Source organism: Scyliorhinus torazame, chromosome 4, assembly GCF_047496885.1.
Source record: "Scyliorhinus torazame isolate Kashiwa2021f chromosome 4, sScyTor2.1, whole genome shotgun sequence".
Taxonomy (NCBI): Eukaryota; Metazoa; Chordata; class Chondrichthyes; order Carcharhiniformes; family Scyliorhinidae; genus Scyliorhinus; species Scyliorhinus torazame.
Window position 1 is genome coordinate 332,496,180 of NC_092710.1, and position 26,276 is coordinate 332,522,455.

Consider the following 26,276-nt stretch of genomic DNA (forward strand, 5'->3'; position numbering starts at 1 on the left):
GTCATGCCCGGCACTACAGGGGTTTTGGGTGGGGGTGACAAAGGCGCTTTCAAAAGTAGTAGGAGTCCGGGTCGAACCAAGCTGGGGGTTGGCTATATTTGGGGTTGCACAAGAGCCGGGAGTGCAGGAGGCGAGAGAGGCCGATGTTTTGGCCTTTGCGTCCCTAGTAGCCCGGCGCAGGATATTGCTAATGTGGAAAGAAGCCAAGCCCCCGGGGGTGGAGACCTGGATAAATGATATGGCGGGGTTCATAAAGCTAGAGCGGATTAAGTTCGTCCTAAGGGGGTCGGCTCAAGGGTTCACCAGGCGGTGGCAACCGTTCGTCGAATATCTTGCGGAAAGATAGATGGGGGGAAAAAAGAAGGCAGAAGCAGCAGCCCAGGACTTTGGGGGGGGGGGGGGGGATGGGGGTGGGTGGGTGGGGGGGGTATAGCCTGTGACAAGGCAGTTGCCAATTAGGGCTAGTTTTCATTTTTGTTATTTAATATTTATTTATTTGTTGTTTTTTGTTTATATAAAAAAGGTCATTATTATCTGTATTGTTATAATGTTGTGTAAAGGATGTACAATGTACTGTGTTGGTTGACCAAAAATTTTCAATAAAATATTTATTAAAAAAAAAAAGAAATGGAAAGATTAGCAAAGGGATAAGGAAAAAAAGAAAATTTGAACTTCAGACACTGGCACTGCAAGGAGAGCATCAACTTAAAAGGTTGAAGTTAAAGGCAGAAGCTGAGGAACGTCTAGAGGAAGAAGAAATGCTTCCTCATCAAATGCTAATAGGGATATGTTTAAATATTTTCGAGCATTGTCAAGATTTGGTGAGAAAGATGTGGAAGCCTTTTTCATCTCCTTTTGAGAAAGTGGCTAAACCATGAATTGGCCAAAGAGCATGTGGGTAGTGTTGGTTCAAACAAAGTTGGTAGGTACAGCTAGTGAAGTCTTTGTTTCACTATCCAAGGAGGTATCGAGGAATTATGATGAAATGAGGAAAACCACATTGAGTGCATATAAACTAGTGCCAGAAGCCTACAGACAGAGGTTTAGAGATCTGAGGAAAGAAACCGGTCAGGCATATATAGAATTTGAAAGAATGAAACTATGTTTTGATAGGTGGATATGAGCATTAAAAATAGACCAAAAGTATGACGCTCTTAGGGATATTATTATTTTGGCAGAATTTGAAGATTCACTTCCTGCAGTAGTGAGAACTCATGTGGAAGAGCCAAGAGTTAAAACTGCTAGACAGGCTGCAGAAATGGACAATGATTTTGAATTAGTTCATAAAGCAAAGTTTGATTTTCAACATCAATTTCAATCTGTGAAGGATAGAAACTTGGGAAATGAGAAATTCACAGATGGTCAGTGCAAAGGAGGTTTAATTGGTGATGTTGAAGGAGATTGTGCCTCAGAGTAAAAAGGAAACCTATGTCAGTGGTAGATGAGAGATGAGAAAACTTGTGTTTTCATTGTATAAAGTTGGACATATGAAATTGCAGTGTTAGTGGCTTAAGGAAAGCACTGGGAAGAGGGACTCGATAAAACAAGTGGAAACCATTGTCCCAGTGAGTGTAACAGAGTGTACAGCCTGTTCAGACGTTGGTAGATAAGCAGGTACCTGAACTTTTTAAGGATTCTATTTGTGAAGGTAAGGTTTACTCACATGTAAAGGGTGGACTAGATAAGATCAAGATCTTAAGGGGTACGGGAGTAAGTCAATCTTTAATGGTGAGAGATAAGTAGATATGTAGTTTGGATGAAGTATTGCCAAAAAAGGTGGTAATATGTGGAGTTTGTGGTGAGAGCAATAGTATGCCACTATGTTGAGGTAAGTTAAAGAGTCTGGTAAAAAGTGAAATGGCAGTAGGAGTAATGGAAAAATTACCTTTTTCGGGGCACAATTTATCCTAGATGACGATATAGCTGGATCACAGGTGGGACTGAAGCCTACTGGGGTTGAAAAGCCAGTGGAAAGTCAAACAAATGAGATGTTGCAAGAAATATACCCAGAGTGTTTCCTGATTATGTGGTAAGCAGATAACAAAGCCACAAGTTGAGATAGGAGGAAGTGAACTTGAGTGCTGATAGGAAGGTGGACGGTTCTTTGATCAGATGGTTAGTAAAGAACAAGAGCAGGTGGTAGATCAAACCTTAGTACAAGCAAGCTGAATTACAACAAAGATTCAGCGATAAAGCAGTTATCTCTGATGAGGAAAAATATCAGCCATGATTGCTATGATCAGCCATCGGGGCAGACTCAATTAACCAATTGGCCTAATTCTGCTCCTATGTCTTATGGTCTTATATCAGAAAACATATATTATGGCCTTGTATCAGAAATCATATAACTAAATGGAATCTGAGTGTATACCAGAGTGTTATTACATTAAAAATAAAGTATTAATGAGAAAATGGAGACAGTTACATATTCAAGCTGATGAGAAATGGGCAGAAGTTCATCAAATGGTATTACCAGTGGGTTATAGAAAGGAAGTTTTGCGGGTAGAGCATGAGGTTCCAGTAACGGGTCATTTAGGGGTAAGGAAAACCCAAGCAAAAATACAAAAATATTTTTATTGGAGTGGGCTGTGAGGGTGTAGTTGAATTTTGATGAACATGTCGCACATGTCAGGTAATAGGGAAACCTCGGGTAGTATCAAACCTTTAACTATCCATTCCAGCATTTGAAGGACCTTTTACTTGGGTCCTAGTACGTGGGACCCCTGCCTAAAACAAAAAGTGGGTATCCGTATTTGTTGACCGTAATGAGTGTGTCTACTAGATTTCCAGAGGCAGTTTCATTATGAAACATTACATCTAAGAGGGTAGAGGAGTTAACCACATTTTTTACTAGATATGGACGACCAAACAAAGTTCAGTCAGATACAGGGATCCAATTTTATGTCTTGAGTTAGTCAAGGAAGTTATGGATAATTTAGGAATAAAGTAAATGGCGTATCATCCGGAATCACAAGGGGCATTAGAAGCTGAAGACCATGTTGAGGGTCAATAGTCAGGATTATCTAGAGGATTGGGATAAAGGAATTTTATTTGCACTATTTGCAATTGGGGAAGCACCTAATGAATCAACTAAATTCAGTCCATCTGAATTGACTTTTGAGGTGAGAGGAGCACTTAAATTGATCAAAGAGAAATTGACGAATCAGCGGTCGGAGACTACATTGTTGGACCATGTGTCAGACTTTAGGGAGAGATTAACTAGGGCTCGTGAGTTGGCTGCGAAACCTTTTAAAATTATTGCAACATGTGATGTATAAATAGGCAGATAAGAAAACAAAAATTTGTAGTTTTGCTAGTGGAGAGAAAGTACTAGCACCGTTACCAATGGTAGGTGAAACATTAAAAGTAATATATAGTAGGCCTTATCAAATTGATAGGAAATTGAGAGATTAATTATTTGATAAGAACACCAGACAGAAGGAAAACTGTCATGTTAATATGCTCAAAAGGTATTTTGATAGAGAAGGAAAGAAGGAGGAAGTGTTAGTTGTTGTAGCTCAGGGAGAAGAGAAATCCAGACAATTCTAAATTCAACATTTTCCAAATTAAATTGAATAATGAGGAAGTATTTAAAAAATTGGGATAAATTATTGAGTTACCTGCTGAAGGAAGATCAAAATGACCTAAAAGAGCTATTACAGTCACAGTTCTAGAACTATGTGGGAATAAATTGAGAAGTACAAATGTTATTATGTATGATGTAGACATGGGAAATATTGGCTCAATTCACTAAAGTTAGCACAGGGACAAACAGAAATGGCTGATTTACATAAGCGCCAAACAGAGCCCTTTGACAAAGCTAACGAAGAGCTGAAGGCTGGGGAGCAGCTTGCATTGGAACCTCATCAAGCAGAAGGTACTAGCTGTATGTTACACAGAGGAGAAAGCTAGCTTGGAAAGGTAGAAAGAAAACTGAGATCCAGCATCAAATTGCACAGGAACTACAGCATTCCAGCAGTCGTCTGCATGAGCTAGAAGAGGAACGACAACAACTTCAAGAGGGAATTAATTGCAAAGCAAAACATTAGTGAAAGAAAATGCAGGAACTGTGGAGCTCCAGGAGCAGCCAAATTCCTGTCATGGTAGTGACACAGGAGCTGATGATACTCTTATCTGGCCAGGAGGGACAGATGAAGGACTGGAACCCATTTGACATAGAGCATCATCAGTGATCGAATACTGGATCCGGGGGCTGAAGAGCTTGCACGAAATGTGGGAACCCGTCTTCAAGCAGCTTTAGGAAAATTGCTGCAGCCTATAGAGACCACAAGTCTGATTGTTAATGCCAAGACTACTCATACAGAACTTGTGTGAGAATCTGCCTGAAAGAAACCATGATTGCTGATGCTTTTCACAACTGTGACATGTGAGGAGTCTAAAATGGACTATATTTATGTGGTGTCTGCCTGTTTAAAATTGTAAAACAGTATGTCATATAGAATGGAAGTTGTATATAATAAGAAATGTTTAACATTAAAGATGTTTTAGAAAAATGAAGCCATCTAACCTTTTTTAAGGGAGGGGGAGGTTTGACGATTGGAAGATGTTAGGAAAATTGGGTTATAAATGTAGTGGGCAATTTTATGAGTAAAAAGCCTGGAGTTACCCTGGGTCACTGTCCGTGTGAAGTTTGCACATTCTCCCCGTATCTGCGTGGGTCTCAGCCCCCACAACCCAAAGATGTGCAGGGTAGGTGGATTGGCCATGCTAAATTGACCCTTAATTGGAAAATATTTTTTTAAATGAAGGCCTGGGGTTAGAATGTATTTGTTTTAAAATATTTCTGTTCTGCAGTGATCATGGTTTTAAAAAGCATTTTGTTTTGCTGCTCAGGGATAGCAGGTGAAATTGACAAAGGAATGTGTTTTTTAGTCTAAGCTAATAGACTGTGGTTTTACTGGGGAGGTCCCTGGGGAGTTGCTGTGGTTTTGCAGCCTGCAGTGATAATTCTTGTTTTCCTTTAGAGAGGGGGGGGGGGGGGGGGAAAGAGAGAGAGAGAGAGAAGATGAAGTCATTTGCTGGAGGGAGCCAAGGAAGGCAGAGAGACATTTTCATAGAATTTACAGTGCAGAAGGAGGCCATTCGGCCCATCGAGTCTGCACCAGCTCTTGGAAAGAGCACCCTACCCAAGGTTAACACCTCCACCCTATCCCCATAACCCAGTAACCCCACCCAACACTAAGGGCAATTATGGACACAAAGGGCAATTTATCATGGCCAATCCACCTAACCTGCACATCGTTGGACTGTGGGAGGAAACTGGAGCACCCGGAGGAAACCCACGCACACACGGGGAGGATGTGCAGACTCCGCACAGACAGTGACCCAAGCCGGAATCGAACCTGGGACCCTGGAGCTGTGAAGCAATTGTGCTATCCACAATGCTACCGTGCTGCCCTAATGCTACCGTGCTGCCCTATTTTGATAAGCTGTGGAGAGTAGCAGTTTTCGGGACAACTTTAGGGAAAGAGACAAGGCTTTGGAGAAAATGCTTTTGGAAGTGAAGTCTGATCTCGCAACCCTTGTATTTTGTAGACCACAGTAGGATAGGGAAAAAAGAATAGTAATACTTTGAAAGCAGGGAGGCAGCACGGTGGCTAAGTGGTTAGCACTGCTGCCTCACAACACTAAGGACCCGCGTTTGATCCCAGCCCCGGGTCACTGTCCGTATGAAGTTTGAACATTCTCCCCATGTCTGCATGGGTCTCACCCCTACAACCCAAAAAGGTGTGCAGGGTAGGTGGATTGGCCACGCTAAATTGCCCCTTAATTGGAAAAAAGAAATGGGTCCTCTAAATTTTAAAAATCTATATTTTAAAAGCAAAGTATTCTTGACTGAAGACGAGAAATAGACTGAAACAACTGAATTGAAGCAGCTGTTTGGTATTCAGCCAGAATCTGAAGGGATTCTGGCGAGAGCCAGAATCTGTTCTGTACTGCAAGTGTTACTCTGCTCTGCTAATTTTAAACTGGATTAAGAGCTGTATGTTTCTTGTCGTTTAATGGGATATTGTACAGTTTTGTTAAGGGGTAATTGTAAGCTGTTCTTTTCCAGGTGTGAAGTTAAAAGTAAAAAATTGTATTTATGATAAAGGTTTTGTTTTGGAAATACCAAAGCCCTATTTTTTTCCGTGCAGTCAATCCTGGAGCAAATTATTCTTTCTGCACATTAAATATTCGGTCCAGCATCCTAGCCACTGTTGGGGTCTGTTCTGGGATCGTAATAGTAACTTTGCTGCATCATGTACTTGTAACATCTCTCTATTTTACAGGGCTTTTGTTCGTGGTTAACAGCTATCTTCAGAATAAAGTGAGTATTAATTTGGAATATAATTTTTACTGTATAATGCATTTTGAGATCTAATTTGTTGGCGTTCTGTAGTCATGCAAGATTATTAACTTTGTAAATAATTTAAATTTCATCATGTTATTGACTTGGGTCAAGAGTAATGGAGAATATTCTCCTGATCCTGCAGCAAGTAACCACTGTTTTTGATATTACTTGGGTTATTATCTGTATACCTGCCATGTCCATTTTGTTTTTCTACACACTCCTCACTTAATGCTGAATCCTACAAAGTTAATGCTGTAAAAATTACCCTGGCACATATTGCAGAGGACTTCCTTGCAGTTAGTTTGGGGTCACTAAACCAATAAAACCATTGTATCATCACTATTGTGGTTTGCAATGAACTCTTTTTATTTTCCCCTCCTACCACATTGCAAATTGGTGGTTTCCAAACTTTCCTGCATAGAAAATCCCTGTGCAAATTGCACATTTCCAAGCAACACCTATCACTGTTGAGAATTCCCAACCATCCAGCAGGGTGCCTGTGCAAGTATTGGCAAGCTCTGCTACCCTCCCCGCTTCCTGGAATCCCATATCCAACCTTAAATGAACCGTATTTGATTGATTTCACCAGAATTAAAGTGTCAGTGTCAAATATAAAAGCAGAAATCTGCTGACTATGGTGACCTTCTCCATTTGGAAGCCTGCAAACTGTGTGGTTCATTCAGGAGTTACTCTGCTCATGCTGCTAATTATTATTATTCTGTTATTATTATTCTATTATTCTGTTATTATTCTGTTAATTGGCCATTTGATTCACATCCTGAAATCCTTAAAGAATCTATTTTCACTCAAATCTTTATCTATCATTGTCGGCATTTTCAAAAATTTGGGGCAGGGAAAAACATGCAATGAGTGTTAGAGTTTTATAGCCCATTGATTTCCTGCTTTTCATTCATATGGAACTTGAAGTTAATAGCTGTATTTCTATTGAGATCTACGTCTGCTAAGAAAATTCAGCCTTTTTTGCGCTGTTTTCCAGTTACTTTTTCACTTCGTACCTTTCACCAAATATCCAAAGCGTAGTGGAAGGTGAGCAGATAATAGGAGAGGTTGGGGAGGTTGATAAAGTGTGGTGCCTTTTAAAAGCCGATGATGGAGAGATTTAAGTACTGAATATGGGGACATGATAGCTGAAAGTATTGCATGTATGTAGCTGGTTGTCCTAGATCTCCAATTCCTAAAGCTGTGCTGGCTAAAAGCATAGCCACTGTTTTTATTTTCCAGATAAATCTTGCTGGATTTTCCCAGTAACCATTGTCTACAGGATGGACTTGCAGAAAATCTTCAGTCGTCTAATTGTGCACTGTTATCTGAGCATATTCTGCCTGAACACCAGTCAACCATTCAGCCCCTCAAGCCTATTCTATCTTCCGATTCGATCTTAGTTGATCTGTACCACGACTTCCTTTAGTTCATATCCCTTGTTGCCTTTCCTTAATAAAAGAAAAAGAATGACCACCTCAGTCTTTAGATCCAGTCTTTAGATCCTGCAGCGTCCACATACTTTTTGGCAAGTGAGCGGCAGATTTCCACGACCCTTTGTGTGGGGGAAAAAGTACATCCCGATTTCACTCCTGGACAGCCTAGCTCCAATTTTAAAATTAAGCCTCAATGTTCTCAATTCCCCACCAGAGAAAATAGCTCATCTACCCCATCAAACCCTTTTATTTTAAAATCTCTGTAGTTGTTGGCCTACAATATCCAATAAGTTGCTGCCAGTTTCATTCGATAATACTTTTTAAATCAGAATGACTTGTTCTGGTGAAGGTTTTTTAAACATCAATTCCTCGAGCTGCAGCTTAATGGAAGCTAATACATTTAAATCAGTGCCTTGTATTTGATTTGCAATTGGAGATTGTTTCACTGGCAAAGTCAGTAAGGTTTGCATTTCTCCATTTGTTTTTTGCATGGCTTTTATGTATTTACTTGCTTTTCCATCCTTCGATGACCCCTAACTGCACGCCTGGCATTCACCGGAGACTTATTTGACACCAATTTATTCCTCGTGCTCTATAGCCACTCTAAGATTTTTCTATCCCCACCAGCCCTTATTCCAACCAAACTTCTGAGCCACTGATCGTGTTGCTCTGAAGCCACTTCCTAGGAGAAGTTCGAGAGAAGTCTGGAATAACCCTCCAATTTCCCCGGAATGCGCTCTCTAGGTGGTAGCAATTGGCATTGCCCCATGATCCCATTCAATATACGAAGGCATTTTGATTTCAGCTCTCAGAACCCATTAACTGTGTTCTTCTCCACATTGTTCAGGGATGAAGAGATCAGAGAGAAATGTGGCGAGGATGCCGTCCATTACTTGTCCTTCCAGCGTCACATCGTCGGGCTCCTTGTCGTCATTGGCGTTCTGTCTGTGGGTATAGTGTTACCCGTAAACTTCTCAGGAGATCTGCTTGGTGAGACTTGCTCCTCAGAGATATTGATCCTCCCTGAATATTGACCCAATACTGAAAAACTTTAATCAGTTTTGTTCCTGTGCTCAATTGGGCAGCTTTTTTAACTTTGCAGTTGCAAACATATGTGTGAGATGTATAAAATTGTATTATAGATTATATCCAAACAATGTTTGTCCAATGTACGTTCTCATTTGGGTAATGCAACTGTGGAGATAATCCAGGTAGAAACTTGGCAACCTCCTTGCAAGTACTTGTATCTGAAGAAGGTTACAGAGGTGAGTGGATGTCAGCTGCTGAAGTGAGACTCTAGCCCAGCTGGCTCCACCCATAAGTGTAATATGTGACCTCCACATGCTGTTTGTAGTCAAAGGCCTAGTCTCTCTCTGCATCTCTCTCTTTCTTGTCTTGGAGCAGTACCTTCCTGTTAATCGCCATGAGTACATTGCACACGAATGGCTCGACCGTTCTGGAGACCAGAACAAGCTGCAGTGCATAGCGGTGTAACCCAATATTCTTGGATTCTTAAGATTAGAAGTTAAATTTAGTCCCAGTATCAGTTAAATATCACAAGCCCTGAACACACACACACACAATTTATTCAAGACCAATCAATTTGTGCTTTTTCCACCCAAATCTGGGTCCCCTTTCTATTGTTTTAAAAAGAACAGGTACAGCCAAAACTGTTGACAGTTTTGTCTGTGATTAGCTTTTAAGGTTGATGCCTCTGTGGAGTACTTCTGATTCTGCGGTGTGGTGTAAAAGCTACTCACTCTTTATACACCAACATCTCTTGAGAAAGTTTTTTTAAGAAATATTAGAGAAGTGTAACGAGTGAGATCTGCTTGTGCGAATATTCGAACGGAAGCTCAAGAGACGGCCAACAAATGTGTTGGATGTGCCAGTCAGTGCATTGAAGCTTTTCTTTTGTTCGTGCTCTACTGGAGGAGGATGAAATATCGAATCACCCCCCGCCCCCCCGCTTCTTGAAAGTGCATCCAGGTGTTTTGTCATCTGATTTTAGGAGTATTCTGTCCTGGTTAGCACGGTGACACTGACTGTTGTCTCAAGCCAAAGCAGAGGGGCACAGGTTCACTTATTTTTCCCTACTCCAGCCTCACCAAGCTCCTCTCTGCCGCAGGATGGGGAAAGTGCAAAATGGAAAACAGATTTGCAAAATGGAAGGCAGGTTGTGTAAATGTGCTGGTGCGCCCTCGCTGGGCTGGCCATGTACACTTCTGACTAAAGGTAACCAAGAAAATTGTTCCGCCATCCTTTCTGCCTACCTCAGAAGACAGCAAGGAAGGGGAAACTAGGTTGATTACACAATGACACAGAGTATTGCCTGAGAAAATACATTTTCCCCAGTTGATTGTTTTGAATATCTCCTATATCAAATAGCCATCGGGTGAACAAAACCATTTATACAAGATGGATTAAATGCAAATTTACAGATTTACATAATGTTGTTAGACTGATGTATGTGCTCAGTCTGAACAATTCCCTTCTGTGTATTTCTTCTTAAAAGTGCTTTTAAGGCATGTGGCGCAGTGGGTAGCACTGGGATTGCGGCGCTGAAGACCCTGATGCGACCATCAATTCACTCGAGACAAGAAGTAAACCGTGGCTTTAATCAACTTAGAACAGTGCCTGCCTGCGACTGATCCAATACTGAGAACCGCCTACAAGTCGACTGTTCTTTATACCTCCCTTCAAGGGGAGGAGCCATGGGCGGAGCCCATACATGCCCCAACATGTTCCCCTATGGATAATGCCATGCAATGGCCCATAGGTGGAGCCCACAAGGGCAACAGCATAGCACAGATACAAATACAAGGGCAAAGCATGGTACAGATACAATGATGTCTTATTGGTATAATACATTCACCACAGACCCGGGTTCGAATCCCCAGCTCTGGGTCACTGTCCATGTGGAGTTTGCACATTCTCCCCGTGTCTGTGTGGGTTTCACCCCCACAACCCAAAGATGTGCAGGGTAGGTGGATTGGCCACACTAAATTGCCCCTTAATTGGAAAAAAATAAATGGGTACTCTAAAAAAGAAATTTTAAGTGCTTTTAAATTTACGGTGGGCTATAGATTATCTGTGGGCATAAAAATTTAATCACCATGAAATCAATTGGTCTTGGTCATTTTAACCAACTATATTTTCTGCCAGTTTTTTGCCTTAAAAAAAATCTGGAAAGATCCTGATGAAGATACAGAAGATGGTGGACTTGGTTTTGATGGATCTGGTTTATTCCAGATCTAGAGCTGCCGAGACTTTGGCATGAAATCAAACTTGAATTTTCTACCAAGTTCGAACAGGCTGCATCTGAACTGGCACCAAATAAAAAGCAAGGAATTAGTATTCAATGATCATTCAGTTCATTGAGCCAGCTTTATCCAGGACAGCGTTTTGTCATTGTTGAGATGGAGGGTTTGGGTTTGAGCGGTGGTCTTGGATAGTTCCAACCACAGAGAATAAAAGTACAGAGAATGAAATTTTGGAAGAAAATGCTGCATTTGATACTGCAAATGAACAGCAAGCTCATTAGTATCTTGGGTGGGGATACAAGGAAGACAGAGTAACATGTTTGGCTGGACACTTTGTCAGAAGTGTTTAATGGCCCATGTCTTAAGATGTTAAGGCACAAGGAAGTGCTGAGGGTTTTGGCAAACATTGGTATCATGACCAGTACAGGCTTGGAGGGCTGAAGGGCCTGTTCCTGTGATGTATTGTTCTTTGTTATCTTGAGACAGAGGACACATTAGAAATGTTAACTTGTATTTCAGATGATGTTTGTCCTGTTTATTGTAAAAACATTTCTATTCGGCTAGATGTATTTTCTCATATGGGTATGTGCAGGAGTTTACATGCTTGATACAGCTTTTGAATTGCAACAATAAATTAATGTGTTCTCTCTTTCAGAAAATAACGCTTACAGCTTTGGCCGGACAACTATAGCAAACCTGAAATCTGGGTATGCATCCTAAACCTAAATGATGGTTCCCAGTAAAGCAAAGATTGTATTGCATTTCAAAAAACCTATATATAGAATTTAAAACAGCCCTGTCACAATACTTTTTTATTATTTTTAATTGTTTCCTTCCACCTCCACACTGTCCCCACCCCTAACCCCTTCCTTCTCTCTCCTCCTATTCTGAAAGTAGCAGCTGGTACTAGGGCTCAGTTGCATGGGTGCCAGAACTGTTGGATTGTTGAGCTTCAGTTGAACCTGATCTCTTCTCCAGTGTTCTTGTCATCGCATATGTTTTCCAATAGGAATTGAGAAATAATTATTAGACGTGGGCATCCTGATTCGCTGCTTTTCCACAACTGCCCTGTATGCGATCAACTCCTTCAGTAATTTCCAGAGTGTTGGGGGAGCCCAACAAATGCCATTGAATGTTATCTGGAGGTGGCTGGATTCTCTGTATTGGAGATATTCATTGCCTAGCAGTTGTGTGGCACAAATGTTACTTGCCACTTATCAGCCCAAGCCTGACTGCTTCAGTACTTCTGACCCTGTGATGGAGGGAAGGCCATTGATGAGGCAGCTGAAGATGGTTGGACCAAGGACACTGAGGAACTCCTACAGTGATGTCCAGGAGCTGTGATGATTAGTCTTGAATAACCACAACCATCTTCCTTTATGCTCGGTATGACTCCTGCCAGTGGAGAATGTTTCTCCTGATTCCCATTAACTCCAGTTTTGCTAGGTTTCATTGGTGCCCGACACTAATGCTGCCTTGATGTATTATGTATCTATATGTCAAGCATTTTTTTAAAAAGTAGTGGTTGGGGTTTTTTGGTGCTGTGTAAAATGAGACAGGAGAACACTTAAGGACGCAGTCATTTACTTAAGGACGTAGTCATTTTGGGCCAATTCAATCTAGAAATTGTTATGCTGTATTTCTGGGAGAAAAGACCAGAAATTAACCCTTGTTTGGGAAGTGGCGGGATTAGTCACCTTGTAACCTTGTATCCCTGTCTTATCCTTCTCCCCTCAGCTTTGCCTCTAGTAATTTGCTGCACCCAGTGACAGAACGGTACCAGTGAACTCCTGCCAGCTGTTGTTTCTCTTTCTCCTCCTCCAGCGTAGTGATCACTAAAATGGCAACTCCTCACTCACGCAGAAAGAAGCCATTTGACCCATCAAATCTGCACAGACCCTCTGAAAGCACCCCAGCCAGGCTCACACCATCTAACCTGAACATCCCTGGACACTAAGGGACAATTTTAGCATAGCCAGTCCAGCTCCCCTGCATGTTTTAGACTGGGAGGAAACCGGAGCAAACCCACGGAGACACGGAGAGAAAGTGCAAACTCCACACAGGCACCCAAGGCCAGATTTGAACCCTGATCCCTGGTGTTGTGATGCAGCAGTGCTAACCACTGTGCTACTGTGCCACCCCATAACCAGCCATTTATTTTAGTCCAAACACTTACTGCTGATCTAAAAGCACCAGTAGGGTACGGGTCGATCAGAGAGCCAAGTCTGAAGCTGAGAGGGATATGCAGCTACTTAAAATCTGAGTGTGAGGAGCAGAGTATTTGCAGATTGAAGTGTGCTGTTTGGAATAAAACAAGCATCAGTGAAAGCCAGTTGATGTTGAGGTGAGGAATTAAATGAAGAGAGTTTTTGTAATGTTGACTCTTGTCTTGTACATGGTGTTGAGTTTTAGCTGGTATTTTAGGGCATCATCTGTCTAGCACTACTTTTATTCAGATATGTTTATTTAAATCAGCCCTGTACCTTTCTCCATTTTAAAACAGGAATGACCTGCTCTGGCTCCATACGGCCTTTTCTTTCCTCTATCTGCTTCTCACAGTCTATAGCATGAGGCGACATACCTCAAAGATGCACTACAGAGAAGATGACTTGGTGAGTACTGAAATAAAATATTCTTTAACCCATATTATTCCTCTAGTAAGCCAACCCAAACTCGTTCAACAATTGTTAGTTAATTGATTATGGAATGAAGATTTCCTTATCCCATCTATTGGTTACATTATTCGTTTTAATGATAAATCAATTCTATGATTGCTGGAATTCTAAGTTGATTTTTCCTGCACTAACTTCTAAGCGAGTCTCTGTTTTGCCACTAAAGATCTATATGTTTTCTGTGGCTGCTGAAGCACATCCATCTGTAATGTTTCTGGCAGTATTCAGTGTGAAATTGAACAAAGCAATCTAAGACAAAACCCAGTCCAATCCTTAGTTTGTGCTGAGTTAATACAAACCAGAAATATACGTGAACAAAAATGTTGGCGCTCACTATATAGCCTCCTACACAAAGAATGGGCGTGATGCTGGAGCAGCATCTGTATTTGTAAAGCTTGTAATCCAGCACAAAACAGTTCTTTCAAAAGAAGACCTCCCTGGAGCATCCATTTCAGCCTTTCATGATGGTCCAAAATGTTGTACCTCATTCTTTCCCTGATATATATCACCTTTTCCTATTTAGGCTTTACCCAAAATCTCCCTACTTTGCCTCTGCTACGTGTGATGCACTGTTTGTAGACTACTCTACCTGCTGCAAGATCTCTCCAAATGGACCTTTGCAGCTGGAGACTGAAACCATTCTCCTTTATTCTTGAGGATAGATATCCAGAAGTAAATCCCCACCTTTGTAACAAAAATGTACTTATTGAAAGATAAAGGTTGACTGTTAAAATGTATGAAATGTTCAATACCAATACTCCCCATGGAAAAATAACAGACAATGAAGCATAGGAGATGCAACATAGGTGAAAATGGACTGTGGGTCCATGTAGAATGCTCTTTCAGAGAGCCAGTGCAGGCTCGATGGGCCAAATGGCCTCCCTCTCCACTATAAAGATTCTATGATGGGGATTCTTATCTATGTTTAATACGTCAGAGATTATTCCAGAAAATAGACTTCAACCAAACAAAAAATAACAACAAAAAAAAAAGAAACGTGAGACGTGCTTGCCATCGACTTTGTTTGTGTATGGTTCTGAAATATGTGGATGCACTGGGTCCATGTCCAGCCATGGCAGAGTGGAGTCCAGTTAGTCTGACCTTGATGGAATGCCATTAGTGGCCTGGACTGTAAACCCAAGCTGTTTCACCCCTGTTGTGTGCAGATAGAAGTCAATTGGTGCAATCTGACTGTGAGCCCACCTAAAGGTATCCTGGCTGACTGAGACATTGAAAGTGGCGCGGTGGCACAGTGGTTAGCCCTGCTGCCCCAGTTCGATTCCGATCTCCGATGACTGTCTATGCGGAGTTTGCACATTCTTCCCGTGACTGGGTGGGTTTCCTCCGGGTGCTCTGGTTTCCTCCCACAGTCCAAAACCGTGCAGGTTCAGTGGATTGATCATGCTAAATTGTCCCTAGGTGGGGTTAGGGAGTAGGATGGGGGATTGGGCCTGTGTAGGGTGCTCTTTCAGAGGGTCAGTGCAGGCTTGGTGGGCCGAATGGCCTCCTTATCACTGTAGGAATTGTATGATTCTAACTGAACTAGATGCAATAAAGGGTATCTTTGTGGCATATGCAAGAACAGATGTTGGTTAATTTGTGTTGGATGACAGATATTGAAACATTGTCAAGCTTACAGAGATGTTGAAGCCAGAACATTCAACTGAAAAGAGGAAGAAATGATAAATTCATCCAAGTTTAATATAGTAACATTTGGAGGAAGAGAGATATCCATGCATCGAGAGTTTGGGGCAAATTAGTTTAACAAATAATGGGACCAGGATGGGGGAGTAACGATGGAATTTATTTCTATATGATGGGAGGAGATGTTTATGGTTTGGGCATGTAGGTTGGAACGGCTCATATTTGAATTGTGAGATGGTGCAGGTGGAAATTGTATAAATCTTTGGAAACAAGCGTGAAATGTATTTGGAGGGCGGGAAAAAAGAAAAGTATGGGGTATAATAATGGCTCAATATGCTTCCTACAGGAAAGACCGGGAAAGTAGAGTGTTGGCAATGGTGACTTGTGTATTCAAAGGATAAGGCCTAGTGTCTAACGTATGAGTGATATTAATGGCACCCTGTATACAAGTCTCCGGTCTTGAATCCTGGTCCCTTCCCCTAGTAAACTCTGCATCCTGTGTATAAACTATTCCTGGATTAATTAGGGCATTGTGCAATAAATAGTCTTAATATAAGCTGTCATATTTGGTCATCACAAGAAGCTGCTGCAATGTTTGGTTTCTTTGGCGCGCCATACCCTTTCTGGATATAATGCTGAAGTGAACCATGGGCAAGGGATGGCTTAAAAATAATATATCCCTTTGCACCAAAATGTCCCAAATAACTATACCCAGCCTGCCTCTCCCCTTCCTCCATATTCCCTTGCTGTGGAGGAAGCACTGACCAGTGTAATTTGCTTTAGCCCAACAATGACTTTTTATTGTATTTTAAGCATAGTACACCATCCTGAAGGAGATGGGGTGTTTAAGGAAGGAATTCCAGAGTCTTGGATCCAGGCAATGGAAGGCTGAATATAGTTCTTGGGGTTTTAAGGCTTTTTGAAGATGCTCCAGGAGTCTAATTAGCTCAAAAAGTAACTTGTTTTCATGGTTGGCTGTTAGTGCTTAGGTGAGTCCCTCCAAGTCTATATTGGAGACCATACCAATATGGTTAGAAATGTGGGGCAGGCTACTGTACTGAACACAACTGTATTGAGTTGAGAAATCTGACAAATCCTTTGAAATTTCTTGGGCTTTTCTTGTAGGTAAAACGCACTTTATTCATAACTGGATTATCAAAATATGCTGAACCAGATAAAATAAAACAGCACTTCCAGTAAGTACAATTTCTGCTGAATACTGTTGATGTAAAGGCTCTTCTTTGAAGCCCTCTTTCTTTGTGCCTTCCCTCAAAGAGCAATTGTTATGAAATACAGTGCTGGTAAACTCCAAGCATTACCGGTGCTATTAAGTACATATTACCTTTCCAAAATCATCTCTCACCCAAACTGAAAAGCTGTTTCCCAAGTCTTCTCACAATTCAGATCACACAGGATCAGCCTCTGGCTTTTTTGCACATCCTCTAACTCTTCAATTTCTTCTCTGTAATCTCAGAAATGCAGAGTACTTGAAGTATGATCAGAGCATTAAACAGTTTAAGCAAGACCTTGTCTGACTGTTTTGTGTAGATAAGTCAGCAATCTGACTGATCTGAAATGGTTGCGAATATTAAGTCTGCCATTTGTTTGAATACCAGTTGGCTATAGGGTGGCACAGTGGTTAGCACTGCTGCCTCACGGCACCGAGGTCCCAGGTTCGATCCCGGCTCTGGGTCACACTCCGTGTGAAGTTTGCACATTCTTCCCGTGTTTGCATGGGTTTCGCCCCCGCAACCCAAAGATGTGCAGAGTAGGTGGATTGGCTACGTTAAATTGCCCCTCAATTGGAAAAAAAAATTGGGTTCTCTAAATTTATTTTTTGAAAGGGGGAAACCAGGAATCTCAGACTGGTTAGCCTAATTTAGCCTAATCAGGGTTAAAAAAAATTGGTCAATCAGGGAGAGCCAGCATGGATTTGTGAAGCGACGGTCATGCCTGACTAACCTGACTGAATTTTTTGAAAAGGCGAATACGGTAGTCTGTGGATGTCATTTATATGAACTTCCATAAGGCATTTGATAATATCCCACACAAGAGATTGTTAACTAAATTGGAAGCCCATGGAGTTGAAGACAAGTTACTGATATGTTTAGGAAATTGTTTGAGTGGCAGGTGACAGAGTGGGGATAATGAACAATTGCTCTAATTGGGAGGAGGTGACTAGTTGTGTATCACAGGGATCTGGTGTTGGGGCCTCAATTATTCACACTGTTCTTGGATGATGGCATAGAACGTCACCTATCCAAATTTGCCGATGATACAAAGTTAGGTGGCATTGTTGACAGCCTAGATGAGAGGATAAAATTGCAAGGAGATATTGACAGACTAGGTGAATGGGCACAATTGCAGCAGATGGAATTCAATGTTGAGGTTAGCCATTTTGGACCGGAAAAGGATAGAGCAGCATGTCTGGCAGTATCTGTAGGGAGAGAAAAGAGCTAACGTTTCGAGTCCAGAAGACACTTTGTCAAAGCTGTGACAAAGCTTTGATAAAGCGTCATCTGGACTGGAAACGTTAGGCCTGTTCTCTCCCTACAGATGCTGACAGACCTGTTGAGATTCTCCAGCATTTTCTCTATTGGTTTCAGATTCCAGCATCCACAACAATTTGCTTTTATAAAGGGTAGAGCAGAGTACTTTCTAAATGGAAAGAGGTTAGGTACGGTGGATGTCCAAAGAGACTTCGGAATCTTGATGCATAGGTCTTTAAAATGCCAGGAACAAGTGCAGAAAATAATCAAATAGAATGCTGTTATGCTGCAGCCCTGGTTGGACCCCACTTGGAGCACTGTAGTTCTGGGCACCACACCTTAGGAAGTATATTTTGGCCTTGGAGGGAATGGCTACCTAAGTTAATAAAAATTATACCTGGATTACAGGGGTTTGAGTTCCGAGGAACGATTACTCAAATTGGACCTGTTTTTGCTTGAATTTAGAAGGTTACGGTGGTGATCTGATCAAAGTATTCAAGATATTAACAGGGAAAGAGAGGGTAGATAAAGATAAACCATTGGAGATTCTGAAACTAGGGGGCACAGTCTAAAAATTAGGGCTAGGAGAGATGTTAGGAAGCTCTCCACACAAAGGGTGGTAAAGATTTGGAACTCTCTCCCACAAACAGCAGTTGAAGTTGGATCAGTTCGTATTAAATCTGAGATAGATTTTTGTTAAGCAAAGATATTAAGCGATATGGGACAAAGACAGGTATGTGGAGTTACATCACAGATCAGCCATGATCTCACTGAATGACGGGACAGGCTTGAGGGGCTGAATGGCCTACTCCTGTCCCTACGTTCCGAATAAGGTAAGTTGACCATCTCCCAATTTAACAGCGTTATCCTCTGAGTCCCCCACTAGCAACATCCTGGGCGTCAGTGTTGACCAGAAACTAAACTGGACCAGCCACATAAAAGCTAGCTACAAGAGCAGATAAAAGGCTGGGTATTCTGCAGCGAGTAACTCACCACCTTACTCCCAATATTTTTCTACCATCTACAAGATTAAACTCCTAAATTGGGTTACGGGGATATGGTGAAGGTGTGGGCTTAAGTAGGGGGCTCTTTCCAAGGGCCAGTGCGGACTCGATGGGCTGAATGGTCTGCTTCTGCACTGTAAACTCTATGATGATAAATAGTCTGATGCAATCCTGCACTCTGGCATCACCCCTGCATCTATGTTGTATTGAAGCAGTTCAGATGGTTTTAGCTGAGTGTGATTGCAGGGCTGGAATCTAATCATGAGGTTCAAATGTTTTACCTGTACAACATTTGCATACCGTAGAATAATTACAGAATATGAGCTGATTCATGTTGGTCCCTAAACCTAGATGTTAAAATTGATTAATCAGTCTGGGCAGCATGGTAGCACATTGGCTAGCACTGTTGCTTCACAGCTCCAGGGTCCCAGGTTCGATTCCCGACTTGGGTCACTGTCTGTGCGGAGTCTGCACGTTCTCCCCGTGTCTGCGTGGGTTTCCTCTGGGTGCTCCGGTTTCCTCCCACAATCCAAAGATGTGCAGGTTAGGTGGATTGGCCATGATAAATTGCCAAAACAGTTGGGTGGGGTTAAGGGGGTAGGTGGAGGGGTGGGCTTAAAGTGAGGTGCCCTTTCCAAGGGCTGTTGCAGACCCGTTGGGCCGAATGGAACGTTCTGCACTGTAAATTCTAGAAAAGATTTGAATATTTAAACAATGTGTTATATGGGAAACAGTGATATGACTGATTGATTAATTGATGCTATGTAATTTGCAGAGAAGCTTACCCAGACTGCACTGTTTATGAAGCCCGACTCTGTTATAATGTGGCAAAGTTGATGCGCCTTGATGCAAACAGGTAAGAACATTTTGTGTTAGGATGGCAATTAATACACCTTCATTTTTATGACAATCCAGTGGTTTTGTGACCTTTTTTCCTGGTGTTGACTTGCAAATTATAAATCTAAATTCACTTATAAAGCTTTCCATAAAGACTGTTGGCCTCTGGGTTTCTAGTTCTTTTTTTTTAGAAAATATTTTATTGAAGCATTTGTCATTTTCAGTTTAACTCCGTAACGTTTCTTAAACAACCGTGTGGGCCGACACACGCAAAACACCTAAAAGAACAGAAAACAGAAAACAACGTCCCCTACTGCCCCCACCCAATTCCTTAATTCCCCGTATGCTAAATTCCCTGTCCTTATCTAACATTGCCATGCCTCCTGTTATCCTCCCTTTCCCCCCCCCCCCCCCCCCCTACTGCTAACGTTCAATTTTCCTTGAATAAATCGATGAACGGTTGCCATCTCCAGGTGAACCCCTGAGTTGATCCCCTCAAGGCGCCACCGGTGCCCAGATCTTCCGATACCCCAAATATTGCCAGTTCTGGACTCCCGAGTTACCCTCCCTTCCAGGACTTCTGACATAACGTCCGCAAATCCCTGTCAGAATCCCCTCAATTTCAGATATGCCCAAAACATATGTAGATGGTTCGCCGGACTACCCCCACACCACCCACATCTGTCCTCCATCTCCTCCAAGAAACTGCTCATCTGGGCTGCCGTCATGTGGGCCCTGTGGACCACCTTGAATTGGATCAAGATAAGGCTGGCACACGACGAGGATGAATTGACTCTCTTCAAGGCTTTTTCCCACAGTTCAATTTCCAGCTCTCCTCCCAGCTCCTCTTCCCACTTCCTCCTCACCTCTCTGATAGGGGCCACTTCCCGCTCCATCAACTCCTTGTATATCTCCGAAACCCTCCCCTCTCCAACCCCTGTTTTTGACATCACCTTGTCTTGTAGTCCCCTCAGGGGGAGGCGAGGAAAGCTTGGAACCTGCCTCCGTACAAAGTCCCGCACCTGAAGGTACCAAAATCCGATCCCACCCAGCAACTCAAACTCCCCCTCTAGTGCCTCCAATGTCTGAATGCCCTCCTGGATGAATAGTTCCCCAAATCTCTCAATCCCTGCCCCCTGCCATCTCTTAAAGCCTACATCCAGCCCCCCCGAGACAAACCGGTGGTTGTCACAAATCGGTGACCACACTGTCGCCCCCTCCAATCCCATGTGCTGCCTCCATTGATGGGTTATTAGTTAAATACTGTATCCTTATGTGCCAGCCATCTGGTCCCGTGGCCTTATTTCTGTGTCTACAGAAAAAGTTCAATATGTCGCGTAGTAAGGGCTACTGCGGTCTGTCGTGAAGCCTTGTCAGTGACTATTCGTGAGTGAGCTTAAGGCTGCTAGTCTTCCCAGCTAAGGTAGAAGAGCTATTCATGCCCAAAGGAGATCATGCTTTTTGCATGATCAGCTTTATCATTGCTCTTTTGAATTTTGTATTTCAGACGAAAAGCTGAGCGTAGTCGGAACTACTATTCTAAAGAAGAAACACCAGTTATGATCAATCCCAAACCCTGCGGTCAGTTGTGCTGTTGTGTTGTTAAAGGCTGTGAAGAGGTATGTAAACTGATTTCAAAGTACTGGTTCTCATTTTATTCTCGCCTTTTCCAATGTATCAGCAGATGATGGCATAAGTTAAAAACTCTATGAAAACCAGGTCAGTAAGAACATAAGAACTAGGAGCAGGAGTAGGCCATCTGGCCCCTCGAGCCTGCTCCTCCATTCAATGAGATCATGGCTGATCTTTTGTGGACTCAGCTCCACTTTCCGGCCCGAACACCATAACCCTTAATCCCTTTATTCTTCAAAAAACTATCTATCTTTATCTTAAAAACATTTAATGAAGGAGCCTCTACTGCTTCACTGGGCAAGGAATTCCATAGATTCACAACCCTTTGGGTGAAGAGGTTCCTCCTAAACTCAGTCCTAAATCTACTTCCCCTATTTTGAGGCTATGCCCCCTAGTTCTGCTTTCACCCGCCAGTGGAAACAACCTGCCCGCATCTATCCTATCGATTCCCTTCATAATTTTATATGTTTCTATAAGATCCCCCCTCATCCTTCTAAATTCCAACGAGTACAGTCCCAGTCTACTCAACTGCTCCTCGTAATCCAACCCCTTCAGCTCTGGGATTAACCTAGTGAATCTCCTCTGCACACCCTCCAGTGCCAGTACGTCCTTTCTCAAGTAAGGAGACCAAAACTGAACACAATACTCCAGGTGTGGCCTCACTAACACCTTATACAATTGCAGCATAACCTCCCTAGTCTTAAACTCCATCCCTCTAGCAATGAAGGACAAAATTCCATTTGCCTTCTTAATCACCTGTTGCACCTGAAAACCAACTTTCTGCGACTCATGCACGAGCACACCCAGGTCTCTCTGCACAGCAGCATGTTTTAATATTTTATCATTTAAATAATAATCCCTTTTGCCGTTATCCTTACCAAAATGGATAACCTCACATTTGTCAACATTGTATTCCATCTGCCAGACCCTAGCCCATTCACTTAGCCTGTCCAAATCCCTCTGCAGACTTCCAGTATCCTCTGCACTTTTTGCTTTACCACTTATCGTAGTGTCGTCTGCAAACTTGGACACATTGCCCTTGGTCCCCAACTCCAAATCATCTATGTAAATTGTGAACAGTTGTGGGCCCAACACTGATCCCTGAGGGACACCACTAGCTACTGATTGCCAACCAGAGAAACACCCATTAATCCCCACTCCTTGCTTTCTATTAATTAACCAATCCTCTATCCATGCTCCTACTTTCCCCTTAATGCCATGCATCTTTATCTTATGCAACAACCTTTTGTGTTAGGCTTGTCAAAGGCTTTCTGGAAATCCAGATATACCACATCCATTGGCTCCCCGTTATCTACCGCACTGTTAATGTCCTCAAAAAATTCCACTAAATTAGTTAGGCACGACCTGCCCTTTATGAACCCATGCTGCGTCTGTCCAATGGGACAATTTCCATCCAGATGCCTCGCTATTTCTTCCTTGATGATAGATTCCAGCATCTTCCCTGCTACAGAAGTTAAGCTAACTGGTCCATAATTACCCGCTTTCTGCCTACCTTTTTTAAATGGTGGTGTCACGTTTGCTAATTTCCAATCCGCCGGGACCACCCCAGAGTCTAGTGAATTTTGGTAAATTATCACTAGTGCATTTGCAATTTCCCTAGCCATCTCTTTTAGCACTCTGGGATGCATTCCATCAGGGCCAGGAGACTTGTCTACCTTTAGCCCCATTAGCTTGCCCATCACTACCTCCTTGGTGATATCAATCCTCTCAAGGTCCTCACCTGTCATAGCCTCATTTCCATCAGTCACTGGCATGTTATTTGTGTCTTCCACTGTGAAGACCGACCCAAAAAACCTGTTCAGTTCCTCAGCCATTTCCTCATCTCCCATTATTAAATCTCCCTTCTCATCCTCTAAAGGACCAATATTTACCTTAGCCACTCTTTTTTGTTTTATGTATTTGTAGAAACTTTTACTATCTGTTTTTATATTCTGAGCAAGGTTACTCTCATAATCTATCTTACCCTTCTTTATAGCTTTTTTAGTAGCTTTCTGTTGCCCCCTAAAGATTTCCCAGTCCTCTAGTCTCCCACTGATCTTTGCTACTTTGTATGTTTTTTCCTTCAATTTGATACTCTCCCTTATTTCCTTAGATATCCACGGTCGATTGTCCCTCTTTTTACCGTCCTTCCATTTTGTTGGTATAAACCTTTGCTGGGCACTGTGAAAAATCACTTGGAAGGTTCTCCACTGTTCCTCAACTGTTTCACCATAAAGTCTTTGCTCCCAGTCTACCTTAGCTAGTTCTTCTCTCATCCCATTGTCATCTCCTTTGTTTAAGCACAAAACACTAGTGCTTGATTTTACCTTCTCACCCTCCATCTGTATTTTAAATTCCACCATATTGTGAGCGCTCCTTCCGAGAGGATCCCTAACTATGAGATCCTGAATCAGGCTTGGACAGCAGCTGGATCGCTGAGATAAAATGGCAGTTTACATAAAGAGGTTGTTTTTGCTATCGCTGACGTCGATGAATTGATGCTTGTGTGGTTGGGGTGGGATGCAGTGCAGAAATTGCTTGACTTCTATCCTCCAAATACCGATTTTTATTGTGTGTAATATGCTGAAGGATGCAAGCCTATTTGCCAAAGCACTTTGTGCCTTTTCATCAGTTAGGTTTTTCTTGTCTGTATATAAGAACTAAGAGCAGGAGTAGGCCATCTGGCCCCTCGAGCCTGCTCCACCATTCAATGAGATCATGGCTGATCTTTTGTGGATTCAGCTCCACTTTCCGGCCCAAACACCATAACCCTTAATCCCTTTATTCTTCAAAAAAAACTATCTATCTTTATCTTAAAAACATTTAATGAAGGAGCCTCAACTGCTTCACTGGGCAAGGAATTCCATAGATTCACAACCCTTTAGGTGAAGAAGTTCCTCCTAAGCTCAGTCCTAAATCTACTTCCCCTTATTTTGAGGTTATGCCCCCTAGTTCTGCTTTCACCCGCCAGTGGAAACAACCTGCCCGCATCTATCCTATCTATTCCCTTCATAATTGTATATGTTTCTATAAGATCCCGCCCCTCATCCTTCTAAATTCCAACGAGTACAGTCCCAGCCTACTCAACCTCTCCTCATAATCCAACCCCTTCAGCTCTGGGATTAACCTAGTGAATCTCCTCTGCACACCCTCCAGTGCCAGTATGTCCTTTCTCAGGTAATGAGAAAAAACTGAACACACTACCCCAGATGTGGCCTCACTAACACCTTATACAATTGCAGCATAACCTCCCTAGTCTTAAACCTCACCCCTCTAGCAATGAAGGACAAAATTCCATTCGCCGCCTTAATCACCTGTAGTCATGGAGAATGTTCCTCTTTTCTACAGGAAAATGCAGTGGAATATTACACTAAATTAGAACAAAAACTGAAGGATGAGTATGTGAAAGAAAAGGAAAACGTGTATGAGAAACCACTTGGTATGGCGTTTGTAACTTTCCACAATGAAGCTGCGGCAGCTCGGTAAGTCACGCTTACAAATCAGAGCATGGTAGTCCAGCTCAAAGCCCAAAGAAAGTACATGCCAGTATCATCTGGTTACTCTCAGCTTTTCAAAAAGTTGAGAAGTTTTTTTAAAATGGCAGATGCTCATGAGTGGTTGACAGTGAGGTTAGAACAAAAATGCAAACTTTATAGATAAGTAGGAACATTTTCAGAATTAAAAAAAGTACTGATGAAGGGAGGACTGGCTACATCCAAGCCACGGAGGAATATCGAGAATTGTGAAAAAGCATTTGTTGAGAATTATTTGAAATAGATGGGCAGGGAGAGGTTGGGGAGGAAAAAGATCCAGGATGAGAAAGAGATTGGGGAAGCGGTGGATTAGCAAGTTTACCAAAAAGAATGGACATACCCAGGGAGGTATCTTGACCAAAGTCTAGGACTAACCAGAAACTTGGGGACTTCAAGGGCAAATTTCTACATTAAATTTAAGCCCACTAATTCTATCAGATGCCGGAATTAGAAGATTTTGCACAATGATGTGGTCGGAATATCGTCAGAGGTTAGGAGCAATCCTGCGACAAGGAACTCAATTCCTCACTCCGCACAGACTGTCTATCATCTACAGGGCACAAACGAGGAGTGTGATGGAATACTCTCCACTTGCCTGCAGCTCCAACACCATTGAGGATAAAGCAGGCCACTTGATTGGCACCCCATCCACAAATATTAGCACCCTACACCGCTGATGCACAGTGGCAGCAATGTGTAGCATCTAAAGATGCATTATAGGAACTCACCAAGGCTCCTTGGACATCACCTTCCAAACCCACGACCACTTCGATCAAGAAGGCCACAGGGAGGAAACGCATGGAAAAATGACCATCTGGAAATTCCTCCTCCAAGTCATTCAGCATCCTGGCCTGTAAGTTTAGCATCGTTTCTTCACCGTCGCTGGTCGAAATCCTGGAATTACTTCCTTAACAGCAGTGTGGGTGTACCTACACCACGTGCACTGCAGCAGTTCAAGGAGGCAGCTCACCACCACTTTCTCGAGGGCATTTGGGGGTGTGCATTAAATGCTGGCCTATTCAAAGATGCCCACATCCTATGAATAAATTTTTAAAAACCTTCCAACCCCATGACATCTACCATCTTTTTAAAAAAAAAAAAAAAATTTAGAGTACCCAATTATTTAGTTTTTTTTCCAATTAAAGGGCAATTTAGTGTGGCCAATCCACCTAACCTGCACATCTTTGGGTTGTGGGGGTGAAACCCATGCAGACATGGGGAGAATGTGCAAACTCCACACGGACAGTGACCCAGGGCCGGGATTTGAACCCAGGTCTTCAGCGCCGCAGTTCCAGTGCTAGCCACAGAGCCAAATGCCGCCCTGACCTCTACCATCTTAACCCTAACACACTAGTTCCCATTAAACAGTACAAAACAGAACACGCAGCTCTCATGCCACTTATACAGGCAG

The 26,276-nt window shown here is 42.4% G+C and overlaps 1 protein-coding gene across 3 annotated transcripts in view; it reads left to right on the forward strand.

The window, feature by feature from the left end:
• The window catches only part of LOC140411143 (CSC1-like protein 2), a 326,932-nt gene that overhangs the window by 228,865 nt on the left and 71,791 nt on the right, over nucleotides 1-26,276 (forward strand). For all 3 annotated transcript variants that reach the window (XM_072500210.1, XM_072500212.1, XM_072500211.1), the window contains 8 exons: nucleotides 6,294-6,331; nucleotides 8,639-8,781; nucleotides 11,710-11,761; nucleotides 13,558-13,666; nucleotides 16,496-16,566; nucleotides 19,639-19,719; nucleotides 21,208-21,319; nucleotides 24,681-24,814. In XM_072500210.1, the coding sequence (XP_072356311.1) occupies nucleotides 6,294-6,331; nucleotides 8,639-8,781; nucleotides 11,710-11,761; nucleotides 13,558-13,666; nucleotides 16,496-16,566; nucleotides 19,639-19,719; nucleotides 21,208-21,319; nucleotides 24,681-24,814 (740 nt within the window). The remainder of the gene's footprint in view (nucleotides 1-6,293; nucleotides 6,332-8,638; nucleotides 8,782-11,709; nucleotides 11,762-13,557; nucleotides 13,667-16,495; nucleotides 16,567-19,638; nucleotides 19,720-21,207; nucleotides 21,320-24,680; nucleotides 24,815-26,276) is intronic.